The sequence below is a fragment of the Eupeodes corollae genome, chromosome 2, assembly GCF_945859685.1.
Source record: "Eupeodes corollae chromosome 2, idEupCoro1.1, whole genome shotgun sequence".
NCBI lineage: Eukaryota > Metazoa > Arthropoda > Insecta > Diptera > Syrphidae > Eupeodes > Eupeodes corollae.
Genome location: NC_079148.1, coordinates 129,209,814 through 129,236,485, shown reverse-complemented (window position 1 = coordinate 129,236,485; position 26,672 = coordinate 129,209,814). Strand labels below are relative to the sequence as shown.

The 26,672-nt window shown below is 30.8% G+C and overlaps 1 protein-coding gene across 4 annotated transcripts; it reads left to right on the top strand.

Moving 5' to 3' along the window:
• Positions 1-426: 426 nt before the first annotated feature.
• LOC129948251 (zinc finger MIZ domain-containing protein 2) lies at positions 427-25,531 on the top strand. 4 transcript variants are annotated; one of them, XM_056059176.1, is made up of 12 exons: positions 427-1,302; positions 18,925-19,684; positions 19,794-20,144; positions 21,645-22,339; positions 22,409-22,542; positions 22,608-22,740; positions 22,812-23,025; positions 23,095-23,453; positions 23,533-23,901; positions 23,964-24,144; positions 24,207-24,623; positions 24,743-25,531. In XM_056059176.1, the coding sequence occupies exons 1-12, from the start codon at positions 1,238-1,240 to the stop codon at positions 24,878-24,880; spliced, it is 3,816 nt and encodes a 1,271-aa protein (XP_055915151.1). In that variant the 5' UTR covers positions 427-1,237; the 3' UTR covers positions 24,881-25,531. The 4 variants fall into 4 exon arrangements, with proteins under 4 accessions (XP_055915151.1, XP_055915153.1, XP_055915152.1 ...); XM_056059178.1 differs by having other exon boundaries at positions 428-1,302; positions 23,979-24,144; XM_056059177.1 differs by having other exon boundaries at positions 428-1,302; positions 23,976-24,144.
• Positions 25,532-26,672: the final 1,141 nt, after the last annotated feature.

Genomic DNA, 26,672 nt, shown 5'->3' with positions numbered 1-26,672 from the left:
CTTCCGTACCTTTAGTTTAAGTCTTCTTCTCACTGTGAATATTGTCGTTTTGGCCTCATTTTACCGAAGCGAATGAAGTTTCTCTTAAAACGTCAAATAAAAGAGCATTTTGCAATTGTATTAGTTTTGATATTTCAATACATTCAAACCATTTTCTCCTTCCACACTCTTTTATCGTGAATTCTTTTTCAACAGCATAAGAAAGTATCGTTTTTTTGTTTGTTTTTTTGTTACCACTACAATTTAAGGTTAATTTTTTTTTCTATCTGTCAGATTGTATAACTGTATCTGTATCTTGCGCCAGTTTTCTACATTCTCTCTCTTTCCATCGCGTTCTCATTTTGTCTTTCATTTTCATCAGTTTCGTGTGCTTTTGCTGCCTCTGTGCTGTGCTGTGCTGCTCTGGTGTGTAATATGCCATATGTGTAATTATTGCCCGATGGGAACCATTGACGGTTGACAAATGATGGTCTCGGATCGAAGGTAGCACACAGTCAGGCAGTAGTTCCTTTTCGGCTGCTGTCAAATGTCGTCATGTTTGTTTCACGCTACGTATGGTTAGTGGTCGTCGGGAAATTGTTTTAGAGAGAACGTGAGACGCGGAAAATCCGGTTTTGTTTCTATACAATCTTCTTTGCGAAAATCGTAAAATATTTTAAAATAATATTATTATTCAAAAAAAAAATATAGTATATTTTACAACATAAAAACCGTCTTCATATTGAATATATTGTACTTTAAGGCTCTGTTTACACTTGACAAAAAAAATATTTAAAAAAATCAAAAATCAAAGAAATTGTCTTAAGACATAAAATTATTGTTATAAATAGTTTTTTTTTTCTTGTGTTGTGTGAAGAAAAAATAATTAACAAGTGAAACAAAATCAACAAATAAAAATAAAATATTGACAGTGCATAAAAAAGTGTAACAGTCAAAATATAAAAATACAATTATCAAAAAAAAATATATATCGAAGAAATTAAAAAGTATTTTTATACACAACAAAAAAGTGAAAATATTTTGTGTGACACTCTTGTAAGTTTTGAAACATCAAAACTTCACTCAAAGGATTAACTCAGATCATTGGATAAACTCAACACCTTTTCCAGCACACAAAAAATTTAAATAATATTTAAAAGAAAAAATAATAATAAACTATTTGATAGTAGACAAACTGTCAAAAAAAAATGGATTAAAAAACCAAAACAAATTTTTAAACTGTGGATTATTATAAATAATGCAAATTTTAGTAGACAAAATTCCCATGTTTTCGAAACAACAATCGAAGCGAAATTTAAAAAAGTAAGTTTGTTACAAAATAATTAAACCAAAACAAAAAAAAGTTAACAGTGACACGAAGAGAAAAAAAAAAGTGAAAGAATAAAAATTCAAAAAAGTTTATTTTCCAAAAAAAAAAAAAATATTTCATACAAAAAAATTGTGTTTCCAGTGAAAAGTTTAAGTTTTTTTTTTACTATCTCAACACAACTACTGGAATATATAAAATAAATATTATTGAAAATTTATAAATAAATGCGAGAAATAGTATTTGGCACATATTAGGTAAACTATAAAAAAAAAAAACAAAAAGTTTAAAATAGATGTGTACTTAAAAATTTCATTTTTTGATTTTGAATTTTTTTTTTCTATCGATGTCAGTGTTAAAAAATTGTTTCTTTTTTTTTATTTAAGTTACTTTTCATAAAAATACATAATATTTTTTTTGTTTTTTAAGTTTGCTTCATGTGTATTTTATTTATTTTTATTTTTGTCTGTGGTGAATATTTAAATAGCTGACAACATCTTTTACTTTTAACTCGGCACAATACACAATGTTTACAAACTTTTGAACTTAAAGATTTTTGTCTAGTCTTTTTTTTTCTTCACATTCGTTTTATTCATCATGAGTGTTTCCTACATTTGTTAAGTTAGGTAGTTTCAAATTTTTCAAACTGACAAATCAAAAAGAAAATCATACAAAACCCCTAAAATGACATTTAATACAAATTTCACAAAATGAGTTTGGTAGTTTCAAATTAAAAAAAAAAATACCTTTCGAATTGACAAATCAGAAAGAAAATCATCCAAAACTTCACAAAATTCAACACTCTTACACCTGTTTTAAAAAAATATTGAACCTGTGCAAGAATCAAGAAAAACTGTGAAAGTAACCCTTGCGGAGTGCTAATTTCAATACGATTTTAAAAACAGCTGCCAAAATTTTGCTCTCTTAATTAGCCAATTTTTTCGACTAACGAACTATTGTTCTAAAACCAACTAATATTTCTAACATATGTCAATCTTCAAATTTGTTTTTTCATATTTGTTGACATATGTATAAATTTAACTAATCGAAATATACCTATGTTCGAAAAAAATATTTTTGTTTCGAATTTTGGCTGTTTCAAAAATGTTTGTTTTAAGTTCAGGTGAAAAATCAGATTTCTAAAATAATCAGTGCTTCATTTTTTGAAAAAAGCTGAAATAAATGCTTATTGGCATTGTTTATGACATCATTTATTTATAAATAAATGTATATATTTTATTTTTAAATTAAATACTAAAAATACTATTAAAAATTACTATTGTGAATTAACGTAATTTGTAGCCCAATATGACATTAATGTCAATTATAACTTTAGTACACAAAAGTCAAATTCTTCATTATTAACCTTGATTGTTTAAAATGTCATTTTTGCTTTCTCATATTCATTTTATTCGTTCGAGAATATTCATGGTATTTAATCTTTTCTTTTATTTGGAATTTTGAATTATAATACCGGCAATGTCAAAATCAGGTGTTTTCTTCTAACAGAACTTAAATTTCATCAAATTAAATAAGTCTTATCAATTTTGAGAATTACCCCTCCCAAAAATTCATTGAATGCTTGTTAATTTTTGAAATTCAAGAATATTCATCAAAATCCAATTTTCTTGTCCTTGTTTTTAATATTTATATTAATGGATGTTAAAAAAATTAGCTTACTACTTTAATAAATGTTATTTAAAACCATGAAAATAAAATTATTATTTTTAAAATCATTAAATGAAAATAAAAATAAAAATAAACCAGCATAGGTGTTCTTATATGCGTTTCGCCCCGATGCAATGGTTGGGCTCATCAGAAGAATGTGAATTATATGGTTGCTACAAGTCTTCACAGAAGATAAACTACTTTAACCCTTAAACCCTACCCAGGGTGCTGCATCACTCTGTACCTTATTTGATTGATAATATTTGTGGAAGCCCTCAAATTAAAATGTGTACTAAATGTGTTAAATAGAAGTTTTAATAAAAGTTTTCTGATATTCTATTTAAATATTAATAAAAGTAAATTAAATAAATATTAAAAATGTAAAAGGATTTTTGTTTAATAAAATACCTTGAAATCAAAAACAGGGTGCCATGGCACACAGGGTAGGAAATATCCACTGGGTAGAATTCTGGGGTTAAATTACATTTATCGTTCCTTTGCTTTGTGGTTTTAATTTTTATTTAACTCATTGTTTCGTTTTTGTTTTACTTTTGTTCAAATTTTTTTTTAAGATCAATTCTGCAAATAAAAAGTAATAATCATTTTTGAAATTCCATTATATTCACACTTTTAAACATTTTTTTCGCGCCATCATCCATCAGCAATTTATTTTTTCTGAAACAGAATATTTGGATAAAAAACATGACATTTAAAATAAATTTTAATAAAAGTTATGAACAAAAATATTTAAGTAACTTAATTTATTTTAAAGCAGTCAAATAGTTTATACATACCTTTATTATATTCCGAATGATATCCTTAAGTGCCTTGCACATGAGAGCGAACAACGAATGAACGAATGGACAAACAAACGTGATTTTACACATTTCAAAAAGTCAATTTCAAACAAAAACACATTTAAATTATAAGAAACAAATTAATACTTATGTTAGGATAATAAAATTTGCATTTTGTTCTCTAAAACAAGACAATTTTGTAAAAACAATTTGGTAGTAACGAATTGCCGTTTGGTTGTTACGAACTGTCAAACACTATCCGCGTTCCACATACCATCCACACTGCAACGAATACATTGTTCGCGCTCAACTTAACCTCAAATTTATACCACTTTTGCTTTGTTTGTTGAAAAGGTCAATTACAAATTGACAATTCGTCGCTGTCTGCGAATAGAAATAAAGCCACAGTTCGCAGTTCGTAGCTCATGTGCAAGATGCTTTAGTTACTATAGGTACACAAATTCATTCCTAGAAATCATATTTGTCTTTCATGTCTCTGACATTCGTTCCTTCATCCAAATATGCCCAACTTCTGTTCCTCACAAATTTGCATAAATTCCTATATCAGTTCACATTTCCATCTACAAAACAAAAGAGAATTTCTTACAAATTATAATAAATTAACAATAGAATAGATTTGAATTAAAACAATAATGCATAGATAAATGTCAAAATTTGACAGATTATTTGACATTTGAGAAACATCAAAAATTTCTCACACAGACTTTCAACTTTCTTTTGACAGACAGTTGACTTAGATAATTTTTGAGAACATCAAAAGTATAAAACATTTTATGCTGCAAAAATTTGGTACAGTCAAGACCTATTTAAAATTCTGTCAACTTTCAATAGGTATAGGTTTTTTTTTTATATGACCATGAAGTTAACAAAAAAAACAGTTCCATAAAATACGAACACAAAACAGAATACATAATAAATAAAGACACCGCAAAAAAATAAAAATATCTCGGTTAAATACATATGTACACTACACTATAGACTATACTAAACTACACTACACTATACCTACATACTAAATAGAGTTATGGTACTGTCTTTACTCTCTAGACTCCAGACTTAGGTATAACGTATAGACAGACTTTAAAAAACTTAAACAAATAACACCTGCTTTTAAAACCACATCAAATCAAATCAGTTTAGCGTAATTTTTGTATATAGACGAATAATAAAACAAAAAAATATATAAAATTTTTATATTTTATATAGTACGGAAGTTTTCAAATTTTGTTGTTGTTTTTGTACTGTTGTATTGTTTAATATTAAATAAACAACAGACTTTATTTTAGAACAACAAATAAAACGTATCAAAAAAGTTATATCAATTGTTGCAAGGGAACATATATATAGATACATATTTAGATCATGCGACATGATGATCCACTTGGAAGCACAAAGTATCTACATACCACAAAACACACCAATAAATACGATGATATAGACAACGCAATTAAAATTCTAAACAGAAAAATAATAAACCTTTAGAGTTTAGTGTTTAGTGTTTTTTTTTTTTAATTTTATTTTAAGAAGGTGCTAATTAACCGAATGAAGTAATTAACATTCGACATTCAGTCTCCATCAATTCTAAACTATGCGGATTTAAACTTTACTCGCGTAACTTATGCATAGACGTACTCGTATCTTTAAAGTACGATTAACTATTGCAAAAAAAAATAATAATAATTTGTTTGCAATCAATCGTAGATAAAAATACTATGATCTTGATATCGTAATGATAATTTGAAATTGTAATACGTGTATATCAAGAAAGTACTACTTTTATACATCTACATATGTATATTTGACACGAAGGTACAGTTAGTTAAGCAAGCCTATTGTTACTATACGTAACAAGAAAAAAAACTGTTATTTTGTTCCATTATTTGTACTCAATTTTTTGTTTTGATTAAGCTTGATCCAGGCGCACGTGTAGCCATAGTTAAATAAATGCTAGACAGATTGTTGGAATTAATTTGTTATGACAAGTTGAATAGAAACCTTGTACTGTCAGAAATTCCAACCTGTCAAATACACATATGGGTTATCGAGAAAAAAATATCATAATCATATTTAAACTTAACTACACCCTTTGCAATAGATACAAAACTGTACTGTATTTACTTATCATGGAACAATTTGATATGAACCTGATTTTCCTTGAACTTGGTTTACGACACTGATTCTACTACTATTGGTAGTGGTTTAAGAATGAACTGATATCCAAAATTAACATCTGGCCAATCAGAGAAGAGAGGCTTAAACGTCAAATAATAATTGACTTGCATTGAACCCGGCAAATGTCAAGTGCGCACAAAAATAAACAAAAACAAACTACAAAAAAAATGTGAAAACAAAAATATTTAAATGAACTCCAAAGTTAAATCAAACTATAAGTTCAATTTATTTGTACGTAGTCTTTCACTATTGTTTTTTTTTACACACAATTTACGAAGTCTTGGCAACAAAATGCATTTAGACTTTCTTTTCCATATGACACAAAATGTAAACGCAGTGTGACAAGTGACATATACACTTAACTGTACAGTGGCAGTATGATATTTAAGTACTTGAAGTGTTGTACTCTATACACACAACACGTGGTATAATATGATAATGACAGTCCAACAATGAACTGAACAAATTGTCAATGGACATAACCAATTTCATTCAGAAACCTGAGAATATTTTGGTTTTGGTTTCTCAAACCAAAAATTTTGACAGTGTTTTAAGCTTTACTTTGTTTAAGGAAAAATGATACAGTCTCGTTTTCTAACCATAATCCATTCTCATAAGTAGGTAGATTTTTTAACATAGTTATTCTGGAAAATTCCAAACCGTTTTTTCTCTTTAACAATAAAAAAAAAAAACTAAAATAAAGAAGACAATGTACACAAACATTATACCTACCTAGAAGAAGATAGTATTGTGGGCGGTATAGGTCTTTGATCTTCTTGCAAAGAATAAAAAAAAGGATATTTTTACAAATATTTTATGTATGAAGACAATAATACACGCAGGCTCTTTTTAAAGTAAACCATGTCCTTCATATTATGTACGTTAAAAATGTCTGTATTTGTACGACAACATATCATTTTTATGTACATATTTCTTTGTTATCTATGGTGTATATAATTGTCTAACAAACACAACAATATTTACCAAAAAAAAAAGAAAACCAAAATCAACCAAATTTTCCTTAAAAGAAGAAAAACAACAAAATAAATGAAAAATGATGATGAAATTTCAATGGATGAATAATCTCTTTACTCACAGGAGATGTTCATTTTTTGTTTTTTTTTTCTTATTTTTTGAAATTTACCTTCTATATACACAAAAGGTATGTACCTAATAATTTTAACCTTAAAATGCACATTGTGTACAGGTACCTAGATGATTTATGTTGCACACAGGTGTTCTATATTGAATTTGACCTGTTTTGTTGAATGTTCCTTGTTTTTGGTGATCCATGGGAAATTCCCTATTAACTCACCTGTATTGGTTTTTATTGCATCCTGTTAAGATGAGGAATTTTACTTTGTTTTTTCTATACATCGATATCTCCTCCGAAAGTATTAGAAAATGTATCTTACTTCATTGACAACACTGTTTTTATTTTTACTTTAACCTTTTCATTCATACTGTCTAACGTCAAAATGAAAATTAGGTCATAGGTATTACCATCAGTTTTTTTGATTTATTAAACTGTCATATTTCTAGAGGGTATGTTCGCATAAGGTTACAATCACACTAGGTTTTGTTAGGGTGCTATACGCAAACCTACATAAATACAACATCAAACCATAAAGAGCACACATATTGTAAAGCAAAATATTCATCGTTGTCATTTTGACATTTGTTCTTTTTAAACTGTGAAAATTCTGTTTGAATACTTGGTTAAATGTGTACTTTGGTTTGCATGTGTGATATTCTAACTTATGATCGAAAAAGAAAGATAATTGGAATCTCAATCCTTCAATAAAATATTAATACAACGTCAAACCCTAAATTCATTGTCATTTTAAAATGTGTTCTTTTTAAATTGTCAACATTCTGTTTGGTAACACGCTCTTGCTTGTGTGATATTTTAAATTGTATTCGAAAAAGAAGATTAAAATCTTGATTCCCCAATAAAACAATAAAACAGCAACAATGCAATTTGATTTCCAAGTTTTAATTAAATGAAATGAAAACACACCCTCAAAATAACTCTTAATGCTTCAAAATGCTGGTGCAGAACACCCTTAAAATTGTCATATTCATTACTACAACGTTACAATTTACCAAGAGAACAGACAAATTCATAATATTCTCGTGTTCGGTTGCATATTTTCATAAAATGTTAATTACATTACAACGTGCCAACTCAAAAGTAAAAAAAAATAAATAATGTCGTCTATTTTTTTTTTTGCTAACTTGGCTTGTAAACAAAAAATTAAATTATTGAAATGTAATTTTCCTACAAAAATTATAATCTACAATCCTAACACATATACATAGAAAAACATTTAGGTGGTGGATATATGTATGTGTTTGTATTGAAATACAACTGTCACTTTACGATTTACCTATCATCATTCACTCTCGTAATCCTAATATGTCATTAAGCCAAAAATGAAACCCACCCCAAATTTGACAGCGACTATAGCATGATGTACAAATAATATTAAATAATAACATGGCGCTACAGAATAGATATAGAATAAAAGTGAGAAAAAGAGAACGAGGAAAGAGGAAAAGGGAGAAAAAGAGAATGAGAAAATATCTATCAGCGCTCAAATTGGTGCAAAATTCGTGAAGTCGTCGAATTTTCAGCATTTTCATTTTCACCCCCGTGTGTTTGTGTGTCATGAGTTATTTAACTTTCCCATCACTAACTCCGCCATCACCACCATCACCAACACCACCAGTCAATGGCTATGGTTAATAGAGATGGGAGAATGCGTGAGAAAAGAAAATCATTTAAACCCAAAAATAATATAAAAAACAATTAATAAAACAGTAGAACATATACATATACAAACTTAGGTTTTTATAGACATACAACAAAAAACAAAAAAACAACAAATATGTATAAACGTCTGTAAACAGTAATATTATGTATGTACTTTGTGTGTCGAATCAATTTCGTCACACATGCTTATTCCACCCTTATTGTTTAATTTTTTTTTGAGGTTGATAGTTAATGTCGTGACGTAACTAAATTAGGTTTTTATAGACTGCAAAACACAATCAAATAAAACTAACAAAAAAATAGGGGATGAAGAACTTAACTAAAATATTGGGATTGAGTTTCTCTTATTACATTGTGTTTACAAAATTTTTATAGATTTTCATCACAATTTATTGAGTTCTTGGAAGAAATTATTTTATATACAATTTTGTTTATTGCAAACATTTTATTTGAAAGTTATGGTCTTTTATTTCTGACAGTTCTTTATGTAAAAGTTAGGTTGTCAAGATATCTTCATAGATATCACAATATTCAAAATAACATGATGATTTTGCAATTTGTATATCAAATAAAATATTAAATTTTCATTATGACTTGCATTTTGACAATTTAGAATCTGGAACAAAAAAAAAGGACCTGGTAACACCATACTATTCTACTCTTTTAGTTTAAACTGTAAATTAAATTTCCTTTACATGTTACAGCTTTACTAATTCAGGGATGTCATCCGAAATAAAATTACTTTTTAATTATATTTTTAACTGTATTCTAAAAGTTCTTCTTCTCTCGATATCGTACACCTTCAGAAATTTAACGACCAAATAAAAAATACCCCAATGGCTAAGGCCTTTACATATAAAATTTAGCAACAAAATAAATAAATAATCATAAACATTGCAAAATTTCACCCTTATCAGCTCACAAATTCCTCCACGGGCTGAATAAAATTAGAACAAAACAAAAACAAAAAACAATTTTAAATTATCATACAAAATGATAGCAAATATATAAATATTATTAAAACCAGTTTTCTCTTAAGTGTTATGACTGTCCATTTCTTTATTTTTGTATTTTATATTGTTACCAAAATATACACATACTTAAAATTAAATTAAAAATAATTCCTAATCATAAAAAATTGATAAGACCTACAAAAAGAGAGCCCAAGAGAATAGAGTCCACCATAAGAAACACCTACAAATTGTAAAAAAGTAAAATAAATATTTAACAAAAATCACATAAACTGGAAAAACCCATCACGACCTTCCGTCGTCGTCCCCAACAACTACTGACTACTGTATCCTTTATATCATTTTATGTTATCTAGTTGTGTTAGATAAGATAGCAATACATTCAAATTATTCAATTAACAATGTTCACTTATTTTGTCTATCTTTAAAAAAAAATATAAAAGTTATTGAAAGCAATAATAATAATTTGTTGTATACAAAACAAAATCGAAGATTAATAAACATGCATTAGGTATATTAGAAGGAAATGAAGAAGAAATCTTATCTCAAAAACTCAGCTAGAATAGTCTAGTAGAAACAAAAAAAAAAAACATCTTCTAGAATTTTGTTTTGAAACTTATCACCACCTTTTCTAATCGATGAAAAAAAAACCTGCTTTGTGATAAAAAAAGACACAAATTTATTGAGTTTTTGATTGAAGTTAAGCGAAAACGAAAACGAGATTGCTCAAAATAAATCAAATTATAGAAAACCGTAAAATAATCATCGTCTAAATGTAAGATAGACTTTTCAAATGAAGTAATACCTAAAAACAAAAACAATGATAAGATAGACAAGAAGGTTTTACCATCAGAAAATAATAATTAGTTATGTTACCTTTTTCCATTAAATATTAAGACAAAAATTAATCTTATAAACTCAATCAATATGTGAAAATTACAATTTTAAATAAGAACCCCTCAGGCCATCCCTGGAAATCACCATATTTAAATGACAATCACAAGTGGCAACAACAACTGTCATTTTAATTTACCACCGACTGTTCAACTTTACCAAAACCAAAGCCACCCCCATACTTTTGTTTTTTTTTATTTTCCAATCTTATTTTATTCACCAAACACTCCCCAATACAATCAGTTTGACAAAAATGACAAATAAAACAATTCCTCTAACGCACAACCATATCATCATCATCTGTCAGAATGAAAAGTAAGTAATAAATACACCAGCACTCTGTTGAATCATTTGAATTAAAATCAAAAAAAAGATGGAAAAAATGACAATCCAAACCCACTCCTCTATTGAAAAGTCAACACAGAATCGAGTAGGAAAATTGTGAGCGAGCCTTAGGGAATCATCAGAAGAATCATCATCATCATCATCTCCCATGGATTTGCAAATTGCCACAAATGAAAATCTATTTTAATTCCTTCAACTCAACCTACCTTCAAAAATATCCCATCGTTATCTTTGGCCTTCTCACTCATACCATTCATCTCTTTCTCTCATACCATCTAGTACTTTTTTGTTTTTATTATTATTGTTTGGAAATAATCTGTATAAATGAATTCCGGACTTATGGAAGCTTCAAACATGTTCTATACACACCACCTACCACCTACCTACCTAAAAAACAAAAGAGCGAAGGATAAGTTAGTGTATTCAACACAGTGCCAGTGTTAGGGGTGGTAAATTTCCTGATCCTCCATACTACGTAGGAAGGTACATTTATTATTCATTTCTTCCCCTTTTTCTGATGGGTAGAAATATTGGAAACCTCGAACTCGTTGTCATACTAAATAAATACCAGGAGGAATGTTTTTGCGTAGTATTTTAATAAACGATTTTAACGACAGACAGGCGCTTGCTCTTTGCGCAAACGTCAAAAATGTGTTTGCTTAAAAAATGTCAAAATGTTCACCCTTAATATACCTCTATTGTAGATTATTTCCGGTGACAGGGATACATGTGGGAGGACGACATCATCATCGACTTGAAGTCATATAGAAAGGAAAAGTACTTATACACACAAACACGTTACTTTTCTGTTGAATTATGTTGGGGTGGATTTGAAGTTGGATTTGGATTTAGATTTGGAGGTGGAGGTGAAAATGTGATTTATGGTTTTAAATAAAGAAGTTCAACACGATTAAGTGCTAGAAAGTAGGAGATATAAATTGAAATATAGCAACACTATTTCATAGGGTGTGTTGTATTTTTAAAGACGAGATGTTATCTTTTTTTTCGTATGACGTATGTTTTATTTCAACAAGTATGTAAACCCAGCAAATCGATAGTAGTCATTTTTGTGTCTTCGTTAAAAAGAAAAAAACAACTTTCGTCAAGTTAATTAATACCTGTTATTTGATTTATAAAAAGAAGATGATGAATGTTATGAAAAATAGTTTGAAACGACGTTTTTGCTCTGTGGATTTGTGCTGTGACTGTACCAAATATTATAATAAAGGATATAGGTATAACAAACAAGCAGTAACAACAACAACAAAATTAAGAATCGCCCCTGTTATTCAAATTCATCTTCTCTCTCCCAACTGCAGTTTGTTTCATCTTTTATTTTTTTTTTCATTATTCACTTCATCGGTCCCTTTTTTCAATCGGAAATTTTTTTACTTCGGATTTTTTGATGGACAACGAGACAAAAATGGATTGGCAAGGATTTTTTCGGTACCGTGTTCCTGGGCAGGTATAGTTGTTTTCGGTTTTCGTTTTCGACGTTCGTATAGTCGTTCGTCGATGTTTTTTTTTTTTTGTTGAGTTGTCCTTCCGTTTCATAAATCCCTCTTTAGTGAGTGTGTTTTCTTCAGTTCTTTATTTTAACTTTTTTTTTTTTGAACACATTTCGTTGTTACACAAAACTGATTTTTTGTTTTCTTCCTTTTCTGTTCATATCATCGCAATCACAGCAGGATACCTGCGACTGCGACTCTGATATGTTTTCCCGGTATTTTGCATTTGCAATGCGTCTCTGGCTCGTTGTTGTGTTGTGTGGCAAGGTATTATTTGAATGAGGGTTGTTGCAGTTTTTGCGTTCTTGTTTAAGGTTTACTGATGATGGCTTTTATTTTACTATACTACTGTTGCTATTGGTTATGATTTGGGTGCCTTTGCCTTTATGTGTGGATATTATTTTGTGTTGCTTATTTTTGGTGTTGTTTTTGTTGTATTCGTTGATCGAGGGTGAAATTTAATGCTACGAGACTTATGGCGGGAAAGAAGGAAGTTGTTACATGTTTTTTTTTTGTAGTGTTTTTAAATTTTTGTTGTTTTTTTTTTTACTCCGAATATTTCATTTGCAATGGCGCCTTGTGTTCTGTGTTTGAGTTTTTTTCAAACAAACAACAAAAAAAAACTAAAATTATTAATAAAATGGAAGTCAACGCTAACGTCATGGAACTGATAGCTTTTTGAGTGATATTGTTTGACAGATCTCTTCTGAATGCAAATGTCATGTCGTTTTCGAATGTGAATCTGTTCACTTCAATATTGGTTTGATTAAATTAATATCCACTTGACTTATTTTGTTAAAACAAAAGCAAAAGAAAAAAATTACAATTCTGACACAAATGTTTAAATATCAATTCGTTAAATAACGACATTTACTTGCTCATATGTGCAGGAAGAGAAATCTAAAACCAGGGATGTGCTAGAAATCAAACAATAAATTTCCCCTTTAAGGTGCATACACATTATCGTTTTGTTTTTTGTTTTTTAGTTCACTGTTTTTAATTAGGAAAGTTTATTTTCTTTTGTGTTGAGTTTAAATACAACAAAAAAAAACTACAAAAGAAAATGCAACTTCTTCCTATAACTAAATCATTATTGTACATCTATACTGGCCAGCCACACTTAGACCTAATAATATCACACAATAATAATATTGAAACCGGCTTATACAAGCATTTAATTTACACGCATCGTTGGATAATGTGCATTGGTAAAGTTAAATTTTGTAGGTTGGCTTAAGCTGCACACACAATATACTTATGTATACACAGACACAAGACCGTAATTATTATCATCTACGTTTTAATATAAAATGTGTGAACATGTTTTCTCTCCTTTCTCTTTGCAATGAACGATGGTTTAAATTTGTGTTATTTTTCATTTCTTTCTATTTTATTTTTTTTCTTCTGTTTTATTTTTGTGTTGCTTTTTTTTGTTTTTGTTTTATTAATTGAAATTCACTCTCGCCCTGTAAAGCAATCAATCTACTTTTGCCTGTCACAATGTTGTGTATGATGGTTGCATTGCTGTTTCTTTTTGAAATTTTTCTCTTTAACGGTTTAACACTATTTTGATATTAAGTTAATTTATTATGTTAAATTAAAAATCGGTTTCTTATTTTTGTGTCGGTAAAACAGTGTCATTATAGAATTAAAGCTACTTTGGCATTTTTGTTTTAAATGTCAAAAACATAGAATCTGATACATAACAATGGTGTGTTTGTTTTCACAATCTGTTTGTGTGTGTATTGTCGATAATGCAGTTGACTTTTATCTGTTTAGAGATTATGTTAGGGGTTTAATTAAATACCACACCACACCACCAGCGTTTTGTACATATATTTACGCATTCGACACTTATATTTTTTTGTAATTTTAAATATGTATCTCTCCTTAGGGTTGGTTTTTAGGTTGTATTTGCTTAAACCATTCGCCTTTATGCCTTTTTCATTTTATTTCTGTTTTTAAAACATAATTACAAAGCATCATCGACGTTCGTTCTTTCGTTCGTTTGTCGTCATCTTATGTTGGTTATGATTTTCCTACATTTATTATTGAATACCCTCATTTATAACGAGTGGAAGAGTACACATAACCTTCGCGTTATTGTGGCTTTTGTGTATTCCCATTAGTAGGGGTATATATGGTATACCTATATCAAATCAAGGGTAGGTAGTTGTTGTTTTTTGATTGCGTGACTAAACGCGCAAATATTTTCAAGCATAAGCAAAGCCGATGATGATGATGATGATGATTATGACGATGACGATGAATGACGAAAAGTAAGATGACAATCTCTGCTATAGCTGCTAGCCCATAAACCGGGTGGTGGTTGGTGTCGGTGGTGGTTTTTGGTGTATAGCAGCAATGAGTCTTGTTTAATTCCCTTTATATCCTTCTTGGTTTTTGGATGGATTATAAATGAAATTTTTGTTGTTATTGGTACATATCTACATACCTACTACTATTTTATATATATTGACACGTTAATTTGCCATCCCTCCCCGCTAACTGATGATGATACTCAACTCACGTATAATATGAAATATTTATGTACACATAAATGTTGTGTAGGTTGATTTGTGTGGATATGGTTTTTTGGAGATATGTTTTTATACTGATGTTTTATGATCGTATATATGTATAATTTATAAATATAGAATTAACCCTTAGCCTGAATTTGTGGATGAATTTTTAACTTTATGGTTTAAAATATCTATAGAAATTTTGTATGTATTTTAAGTGTGAGTACATATGTAACCCTTTTGTGTACTTAATGACGTCATGTGATTATTAATAAAATCTTCTGTTAATTTAAAAACCATGATGAAGATGGATTTTTTTTTTATTTCTGATTTTGTAAATGGATTTTGGAGGTTATTTAATGGGTGCATAATTTAAATGGCAGTGTGGTTGATAATTTAAGGCTTGTACACATACTCTACACAGTAGTTAACACGGGTGCTAGATGGGTTTTAAAAATTAATACCTGTCTTTAAACTTTTACAATAAGGTATTTTGAGAAAAGTAAGAAAAATACCTGTCTATAAACTTTTACAATAAGGTATTTTGAGAAAAGGGAGTTGATTTCGGATTTGTTATTTAAATTAATACAAATGAAAGTAGTCAGGTCCCGGTCGAGGGACCATTTTTTTATATTTTAAATAACTTTTTGATGGTTGACAATACAAGGAGATACTTGACTGTGTAATGATTCATCTGTTTGAGCCATTTTGGAATCGTTTCTTGAGTATTTAAGACGTTCTGTGAGCCGGAAAGTGCCAGGAATAAATAGTGAGTGAGACTAAAAGCTCGAAATGTGTCAGTATAAAAGTAACTTTTCAGAAGAATTTTCAGTTAGATATAATTTCGAATGTGTCAGTGTAAGACTCTTATTCTTTTCTGTTGTTTCTCTGTCTTGTTATTCTGTATGGTTTTTCATTCTCGATTCTAAAAAAACCCTCAAAGAACTTTCAAATCTTGTATTTTATTTCTTAATCGTTCAATGACATTGAATTAAATATTTGTTTTTCCTTAATCATCAAATCTTTTCTTGAACCAGAAAAATAATCATAATTATATCAAATTTCCATTTGTAACACAATCATACAAAAAATCATAAATCACTTGCAATTATTAAATTTATTGATGATTATCATCACTCATCATCATATCGATCGAAAAATCAACATATTATTATAAGACCTACTTCATTAAAATCAACAATTAATATTCAATTAAACGCACTTAAAGCTTAAATCAAAAAATAAATAACCTTACAGGAATCATAAACTCAACAACAACAACAAAAATATTTAAGAAATTGTTTAAAATCTTATCAATTTGTTATCTTTTTGTTTTTTTTTTTTTTTGTTTAGTCTTATTTTGTTCTTCTCTTTCGATACTTGGAAAATATCTACGTCTTCTATTTCAAATCTAAAAAAATTAAAAAAAAAAAACAACAACCAACAGCGCGCGATAAGACAAACAATTTTTCCTAAACCGAACAAAAATAATTGTGAAACCAAGCAAAGCACCATAAAATCTTTATCGACTATAGAACAAAATAGAATAAAAAGACAATCATATGAACTAAACAGGGGCAAACGCAGAGTAGTAGTAAAACACCACAATATAGAATTTTTTTCGAAAAAAAAAAACCTTCACACTTTATCTATTTTGAAAAAAAAAATTAAAAAAATAAAATAAACAACAACTATTACCAATGAAAAAATGTTTATTTTTTTTATTTTTGTATAATTTTTATGTACCTATAGTATCTATCTATCTAGGCAAGTCGTATATGTACATATGTACTATCATATTGTCAGTCTTCCTAATAGCTATTTAATTTTATCTGTTTTTTTTAAATTTTTTCTTTACTATCTCGAAGGGAGATAATATAAACAGATAACGAATATCCGACAAAAGAATAACGCACTTGAGATTTAAATCAATGCGATTTATTTCTATAACCTGTCCTGAGGTTTCAAAAATAATATCTACATAAATATTAAGTTTTAATGTAAAGTTTCTGATTTTAACGCGTGTTGATCTCAAGACCGATCGAGGAGTGAAGCTTTACGCTCTAACACCTGTTCTCGACACTACTTACAAACAATCATGAGTAGATACATGACAATAATCAATATTTGTTTTTTGAAGTGCGTATGAATTACAATAAAAAAGAAAAAATCAATTTAAAGAAAAAGTGTTGAATTCATGATTGATGGCAGCCCTTCTACATGGAATCCAAAGTCAGGTATGTTAATGAGGTAGAAATGTCAAATACTCACTACTTGTCAACGAGTCTGATCAAACTTCAATTTATGTTTAACAACATAAACGTTCACTTTGCACTTACACACAATTGACAACTTCCCTGTTACGTACGAGTACCTGTCAAAAATTGACAGTTGTCATAAGTAATTTTATTTCAAAATAATATAATGCCCTCTTATAGTTAAGAGAGGATTGCATGACAATTGATATGAAAACACGCAAATGTCACATCGAATAGGGACAGCAACAACTGATCAGAAATATGACCAAGAAATAACGTTAATTTAATGTCGCAATAACCAATTAAATTAAACTTCATACATATACTCATAATACATATAGAGCAATGTGAAAATTTATAATGGAAAGAAAGAGACAAAAAGATATTATATTCAACTAAACTTAAAAAAAACAAGAAATTTATAGAAAGAAGCTTTCATGTAAATTAATTTCCCTCCAGAGGGTGTAAGTGTGTTATATCTAGGACAAATAATTAATGTAGGAGTGCCGCGACAACGACGACTGCGACGCCACTCTGTGGTGTTTTGAGTGAATGATTGTTCACCGATTTTGTGTCGTCCTAGATAATATCTATACCTTCAAAAAAATAAAGTACAAAAAACAAAAGCTAAAAAGGAGAGCTGGAATAAAATGAAAACAAAAATTATAAGAATAAAGGAAGAATATGTACATTATTACGACAGATGGATAAGAGTCCTTCTAGAAAAGAAGCTTGTGCGTGTGTATTTAGGTTGTTGTTGCGTCTAAAATTCAGGACTTCTATATATGTATGTAGCTGATGTACCCCCTCTATACCCATACCTACGACGAGTAGTTTAGTAAAAGTGATTTTTTTTTTCGTTCAATAGTCTTTGTTTGTACTAAACGGAGGACATTTTCAGCTGCGTATAAACAAAAAAAAATACGAACGAAAAAGGAAATAAGAAAGAAAATGGTTATAAATGTGAATTCGAGGGCACATGCCATGAATTGAGGGCAGGTGAAGAAATTATATATCCTTTCTTCGAATTAAATAATTGAGGCGAATGAATTTTAGTGGATTTTTAGGTTTTGACGTCATTTTTTCATTTCGTTTCTATTAGGTATGTTAAAGTCATGATTAATGTTATCAATTACTTACTTGAACTAAATTAATAGTTTTTTTTTATGGTAACCTAAAAACTAAGGAAAATAATAGTAGGCATTGTAACAGGAAAATCTAACATTCTTTGTGAAGAATCAAGTTTTCAGCTGCAACAATTCAATACGTTTGAGCAAATGAGTAGGATTATAAAAGAACTGTCATTCTGACATCTGGAAAGGCAATTTTTCCTTTTGTGTCAGTTTCTGTCAAAACTTAATAGCTATAACCTTCGTCGTTGACAGGTGTAATAGATTATGTTAAAGTACAGAGATCACTTCTTTTGCCGCACAACACGAATGTGAAATGTATTAATCTGTTTCAAAATGTCACCAACACATCATGAATCATTCATCAAACAAATTTTGGTTTATCATAATGCAAGATATTGATGTGCTTTACAGTTAATATTTTATTTGATGTCAATCATCATTCTGCATGATCTTGAATCAACAAAATTTTCTTTCTTTTTGATTCTTTGAAAAAAGTTTATTTTTTTTATTTTTCTAACATATTCTTTCTTTTTTTTTATTTTTGTTTTTATAGAAAAGATGAAGAAATGAACGCCCAGGGGGGCTCCTCAAGGGCTCCAGCCTTAGGGGGCCAAATATCACCACCCGGGGCAGCATATACAAGTGAACAACATCATCTACTACAACAACAACAGCAACATCATCAACAACAACAACAACAACATCAACAACAATCATCACTTCACCAGCAACAACAACAATTCTTGCAACAGCAACAATTCTACCAACAACAACATCACTTTCAACAGCAACAACAACAACAGCAACAACAACATCACCAACAACAATTGCTACATTCTCAGCAAAGTGGTGCAAACTTCCATAATTCAGCCTACGATTCGGGTTTTAGTCATGGTAGCGGTTCTGGTGGATATTTAGGTGGCAGTGCTAATGATAGTTTAAATAGTCTAAAGAATACTTTTGGGCCGAATTCCGAATTTCCATATTCAGCTTCGAATTCAGCGAACGGCAGTAGTAGTAGCAACAATAATAATAGTAGTTCTTCATCCAGTAATTCAAACAGCAATACAGCCCAGCAGCAACAGCAACAGCAGCAGCAGCAGCAACAACAGCAGCAACAGCAACAGCAGCAACAACAACAACAGCAGCAGTTGCAAGCTGAACAACAGTCTGCAGCAGCGGCAGCAGCAGCTGCAGCAGCATCAGCAGCGGGCTCCACATCCGCGCCATCTGTTGGTAGTTACGGTAATATGGTAGCCGCCACAAGCGGCTCCTCACAGCAAACAATGGACACGATGGGTGGTTATGGACAGGTACGTGTCTTTAATTGTTAAACTTTTGTTGTTTTGTTTTGAAATTCATGAATCAGTTTGAAAAAAATAAAAACAAATAATTTAAATCCTTTTTCATCCTCATTTACAGATGGGTATGCACAATAGTATGCATTCGGGAGGCAATGGCGCCGGAATGATGGGTGTCGGTGGACAATCACATCACCACCCGCATCAGTATATGAACGGGAGTGGTGGTGGAAGTGGGAGTGGAAATGGAGGTGGCAGTGTGGGGATGAATGGTGGCCAAATGCACGGCAATTCTGTAGGAATGGGTCCAATGGCAGGATTGGCAGCGAACGGAGCCAGTGCAGGGATGATGAGTAGTGGTGGCGGAGCAAATGGTATGCAAATTGGCGGCGGCAATGGCGGTGGTGCGATGCAAATGAATTCAATGGGACATATGAATGGGATGTCGTATAACGCATCCAGGCATCATCATGTGAGTATTTGATGATTTTTTTTTTTATTTTGATTTTTTTTTTTTTTTAAACTCCATTTTGTTTTTTGTAAATCCTTTTTCTTCGCTCCGATTGCTGTTTTTGTCGTTCATATTCATTTTACTGTTTGCCCGGCAACGACGACGTCGATGTTTTCCATCGAGGGATTGTAATTGCATTGATGCCGCGAAAGGGAAACATGGATTCCAATATCCGACATTACAGAGAAAATAAAAAAAAAAGTAGAACTCTGCTTTTTCTTTATTATTTGCTTTCTCTTTGTTCATTCGTTCCCTTCTGTCATAATTTTGTTCGCCGTATTCTTTTTTTTTTCTGCACAAATAATTCAATTCAATGGAAGACAGGAAATATACCATTCTCAAACATTTGAGAGGGTGTACTCGAATGTGTGTATTTGAACATGTTCAAATATTTACCATCAATATCGACTGAACGACTTTTTTTTCTGTCATTTTTGTTTTTAAATTTTAACGAGTAAACGTTTTCGGACGTAATTTGCAAGTATTGATGTTGTTAATCATATTAAATAAAAACGAAAAGAACTGCCATACCATCGAAGTTCTGTTATGTGTCACATTTTGGTTTGTCAAATTAAAATTCTCGAATCAAACAGAACTCGATGGACGAAAGAAACTGTCAATATTTGATGGTATCTAGCAAAGTTGTCATTAGGCGGTGTTCACATCATCTGACTCATTCTTTTTCTACTTTTTCGCTTATTTTACATCTCTTACATGATTTTTCATCATGAGAATGGAGTGAATTTAAGAAAAAAAATAAGAGACGTCAAATTGAGTTTTTCAAAATGAGTTCAATGTGAACAGTTTACAATATATTGACGACTGACAGATGGCATTTGACTGGCCAAATTAATTGCATGTAATCGAAACATAAAGTCACTTTGAATAAATAAAATAAAGTCTGACTTAAAGACGAACAATTTGAGACAAAGTTGTTGATATTACAAATTCCTCGTGTGATCAGAGTCAGAATTAGCATTCACACGCACAAAACAAATCTACTTAGCCAAGCATCAAATAAAGAAAGAAAACAAATGAAATAACAAAAACTTATGATTACTTTAATGAGATCAATTATATTATTGTGTCTGGCATTGGTGCAACAAATATACGTAAATACCGCATCATTGAACAACACCTTCTCTCTTTGTATAATATCTATATGTAGATATTTACACAGCGAATCAATATATGCAGCAATTTTATTATACAATTGTTTTTTCTAGTTTTATTTTGTTTTAATAGAAAACTCTTAGAAAAAAGCATGCAAATCAATTTTTCATTTCTCGATTTAAATGCTCATTTAATTGTTATTAATTATATCGTCGACGGTTATAAATAACCTTCGGAATGAGCTACACGCTACACCTGACATATTATGAATAACAATAATAATATCTAAACGCTCGTGGTGTTCCAACAATCTCTTATGTGTATTTTGTTATAATTTTTTTTCTTCAGATGTCACCAATGAATCAAATGCAAAGTATGAGCATGGGCATGGGTCCAATGCGAGGTAATGGTGCTGCTGGGATGGGTGCTGGTGGCGGCGTAATGAATGATGCCAGCCAAATGAGTCATCAAATGACCGCAATGAATCCTATGGCCAAGATGCAGGGTATGGCAAATAATGGTTATCCACCGCGAAGGATGGCTCCTTATCCTAATCCACAAATGCATGCGGCACAGAAACGCGCAGCCATGTATCCTATGAATCATCAAGCAAATCCTCAAAATGTTCCTCAGCATCATGCGGCAGCGGCGGCGGCAGCAGCAGCTGCTGGTCAAATGCAATACAACCCACATCACCAGCACCCGCATCACAGTACGCATCAGCCGAATGGTGTTCCAGTTCCTATGCAAGCCGGTTATGGTCGGACAGGTGGTCAAATGAATCCTTACGGCAGGGGACCTGGTGGAATGATGGGACCAGTTGGTTCAGCAGCGGGTATGATGCCGCAGCAGAGGGCGGTTCCTGGAAGCTATGGTGGTGGTGCACCAATGGGTGCGCATGCGCAGCAATTCTATGGTGGTGGAGGTGGCAATGCGGTCGGTGGTATGGGACCATTAGGCGGCATGGGTGGTGGTAATGGTGGCCCCGCTGGTCCGGGTGCTGGTGCCGGTACACCGAATGCTTATCATCAAAATGCGCAAGGGTAAGTTTTTGAAGCTTTAAAAATAATGTAACTCCTTCTGACTGAATCTCTTTTTTTTTGTGTGTTTAGTTTCCAACAAGATGTGCGGAATATGAATTATCAACATAGTCCCGTCCCTGGAAATCCAACACCTCCTCTAACTCCCGCCTGTTCAGTTCCTTATGTTAGTCCAAATCCTGACGTCAAGCCACAAATTGATCACAGTAAGTTATAACGGTTTTTATTTTTTTGAGAGCATGACTTAAAAAAAAATTTCTTTCCAAATTAGATGAAGAAATGCGCTTAACTTTCCCGGTACGAGATGGAATAATTCTTCCGCCATTCCGGCTATTGCACAATCTTTCGGTCAGTAATCATGTCTTTCATCTGAAGCAGAATGTCTACAACACGCTGATAAACAGGTTGGTACCTCTAAAAAAAAATCTCCAAAGTTTATGTAGAAACTAAAATTATTTAACTTTTTACTTATCAGGTCCGATTTGGAACTGCAGCTTAAGTGCTTCCATCAAGACGACCGACAAATGAACACAAATTGGCCGCACACGGTGACGGTGTCCGCAAATGCAACTCCCTTGGTGATTGAGCGTTCAGAAAAAACTGGGCAAGCACTTAGGCCATTGTATCTTAAGCAAGTATGCCAGCCGGGTAGAAATACCCTCCAGTTAACAGCCAGTTCCTGTTGTTGTGTAAGTTTCTTATTTTTATAAATGGCGCCCAATGTTCACAATTAATGATGTTTGTCTCTTTTTTTATAGTCGCATTTGTTTGTGTTGCAACTAGTACATCGACCTTCGGTGCGGCAAGTCCTTCAAGGTTTATTGCGTCGTAATCTGTTGCCCCGTGAACGAAGTGTTTCCAAAATCAAGGGCAACTTCGCCATGGGAATGTCTGGTTCTACGCCTCCAGCATCTGCTGGTGATGCCACCAACCCCAATGGTGGCAACGATCATCAACAACAGCCATTTGTGAAAATATCCCTTAAGTGTCCCATCATGAAGAGTCGGATACGACTTCCAGCGCGAGGCCAAGAATGCAAACACATTCAATGCTTCGATTTAGAGGGATATCTGTTGCTGAATTGTGAACGTGGTAGTTGGCGCTGTCCTGAGTGCAAGTAAGTTAAAACAAATAAAATAAGTCCAACTAGAATCGCGAGTCTGACATCTGTCAATCTTTTTTTTCGAATTTTCCAGCAAAGCAGCTTTGACAGAAACACTTGAAATCGATCAATACATGTGGGCGATATTGAATACCCTAAACAATGCCGACGTCGATGAAGTTATTATTGATTCATCAGCGAATTGGAAAATTGTTCCACAAGGTGCAGTTCCTGGCATGCATAGTGGCGGGGGAAATCCCACATCAACGTCAACTTTAACATCGAATCAATCGAATAGTTCTACGCCGAATATAAAACAGGAGCACATTGATGATATATCAAAGGTGATGTCACCTGGTTCGACGACACTCCCCACATGGGATAATTCACAAGCGATGAGTCCGTACATGGGCCATGATATGAATTCAATAGCAAATGGAAATATGATGGGACAGAGCCAGAGGTAAGTTAAAAGCTTTTGGGAGCAAATGATGTATGAACTTAAAATCAAATTCTTATGATCAGTTGTAATGCCAGCAGGAATTCCTATGACGCGTATAGCGGGAATGGAAATGGTGGCAGTGGAAGCGGTGGCAATGGTCAAAGTGATACATCCGGCAATGGAAATGATTCATTGGCACATTTGAGTGAATCGGTGAATTCGCTCGATCAATTAAATGCCATGGAAAAATCTTTGAGTGATCAGGTATGTTTAAAAATTATACTTAGCTTTAAAAACGAGCTCTTCTAACAATTTGTTCTCTGAAGATGCCCCATACGCCGCACACACCGCATACTCCTGGTGGATCTGGTCATCCGCACACACCCGGTGGACCACCAAGCGTCAGTTCTGCGCACAATGAACCCTCGAATAGCAGCACCAACAACAGTAATTCAAACAACAATTCTAACAATGGCAGCAACAACAATAGCCAAAATGGCATTGGTAGCTGTCATAACTCACCCCAACCGGGTACACCAACTAAGATGCCGGGAAGCAATGATAATTCACACCATCAACAACAGCAGCAGCAGCAACAACAACAACAAACCCATCAGCTTATCAATTCATTGATAAACTCGCAAAATGATATGGTCAACCTAAATGACAGCGATTTGAACGCAGAGCTGAGCAGTTTCGATCCCACATCGGTTATCGATAACGAAACTGCAAATGAATTAAATGTAAGTAAAGTTTTTTTTACCTTTAATCATAGAATGTAGAGGTTTTCAAAAGAAATCATTTAAGTGGCACCCAACAGCTTAAGAAATCTTAATTAATTCTTTTTTTTTTATTATTTCAGCTCCTTTCGGACAGTGTAGTTGACCCAATGGAAATTCTATCATATCTAGATCCCCAACCGGAACTAAATACCCCGCCATCTAGTGGATCTAGCAACAATCCTAATCAAGATGATATACTAGCATCCTTATTTGATTAAGGCAACTTAAACAAACAAACAAAAAAAGTTAATAATTCAATTTAACACAACAAAAAAAAAAACAAAAAATAAAACAAACTGGTTATTAAAAGAAAAATCCCTTGTACATAAAAAGGAAACTTTTTTTGTGTATATAGTATTATTAAGCGAAAGTTTTCAACAGCAAAATTGTTCCATAATTTCCTTTTAAACAAACAAAAAAATATATATATTTAAAGCTTTTCCGTTTGAATTTTTCCATTCAAACTGAAAGGCCACCCAAAAATTGTGATGTAAAAATCAATTTACTTATAGTAAAAAATAAAAAATAAATAATAATAATATGAAACTATATTTTGTATGAAAACTGTGGCATTATTATGAATTTTGTTTTCTTTTTTATCTGTACATTTTTTTGTATTACTATAGTTAGCTGATTATTAAAAAAAAAAAAACATAAACATAAAACTACGAATTCCTCAAAAATACAAAAATCGTTCTTGAAAAAAGCACAACGCAAAAGTATTCACACACAATACAAAAAAACACATAAATAATATTTGTCCTGTTTAATTAATTTACGATTAAATTTACATAAGACTGTTCCTAAATTGCAAATTAAATCATGCAAAACTTATTTAAAACAAAAAACCAACAACAACAACAACAAAATAAACAAAATTTTACCGCAATCTGAACAAAATTTTATATTTTTGTTACAATTTTACTTACAGAAGGGAAGAATTTTAAAAAACAAATGTAAAAAAAAAATATTTTTTGTTAAGAACAATTGAAAAACAAAAATTGTAATTGAGAAGAGTTTACATTTTTTTCTTATTTTTACATCAAATAGAAAATATTTATACATTTTTGAACAAAAAAAAATCAAAAAATTAAAAAAAAAAAACAAGCAAATTATTGTACAAAGTATTAAAACAACATTTTTTTATTAGAAATTAGTTTATATATTGTTGCATATTTTTAAATATATTTGACAGAACGAAACAAAAAATTTAAATAAAACCTATTATTGAGTAAGATGTAAAATTTATTCAAAAACAAAATGCATAAATATATATATATATTTTTTTGTTTTATTATTTTTTTTGTATTATTTTTAATATTAAGACAGAGATATTAAAATATTGTAGAATACATTTATGATAAAATTAATAAAAAATAAAAAATAAAAATTGTAATAAGAACATAAAAAAATATAATTATATCCCATAGAAAGTAAAACAAAATATAAAAAGAAAAACAACAACAACTAAACTTAAATATACATATAGAATAATTTCTAATAAAAAGAAGAAAAAGAAAATAAAAATAATTTTATTCCTAAACAAAAGAAAATAAATAACATCATCAACTAAATGTTATCAAATTTCTATTATGATTTTATTATTATTTTATTTTTTTTTTGTATTCTATGCATATTTTTTATTTTGTTTTGTTTTGTATATTGTTTACATAAAATATAACACAAAACAGGAAAAAATCAATTTATGATTAATATAACTAATTCAAGCAAATAAATTAAAATATTTATAATATGAAAATGGAACAAGTTTTATTTATTTATTTTATTTTTGTTTATTTTTTTAGTTTGTTTTTATTTTAAAATTTTTGTTTCCCTGAGTTTGTTCTTTGAGAGTTGTATGAATAATTTTTTAAGGCAAGGAGGAGTTAAGAAGCCAATTTGTAAGTTAGACTTGGGGACAGGAAATCAATAATTGTGTCTCGAATAGACAAAGTGTGTCAATCGAAAAATCTGAGATAAAATGGCTCCTTCTATTCAACAGACGAAATC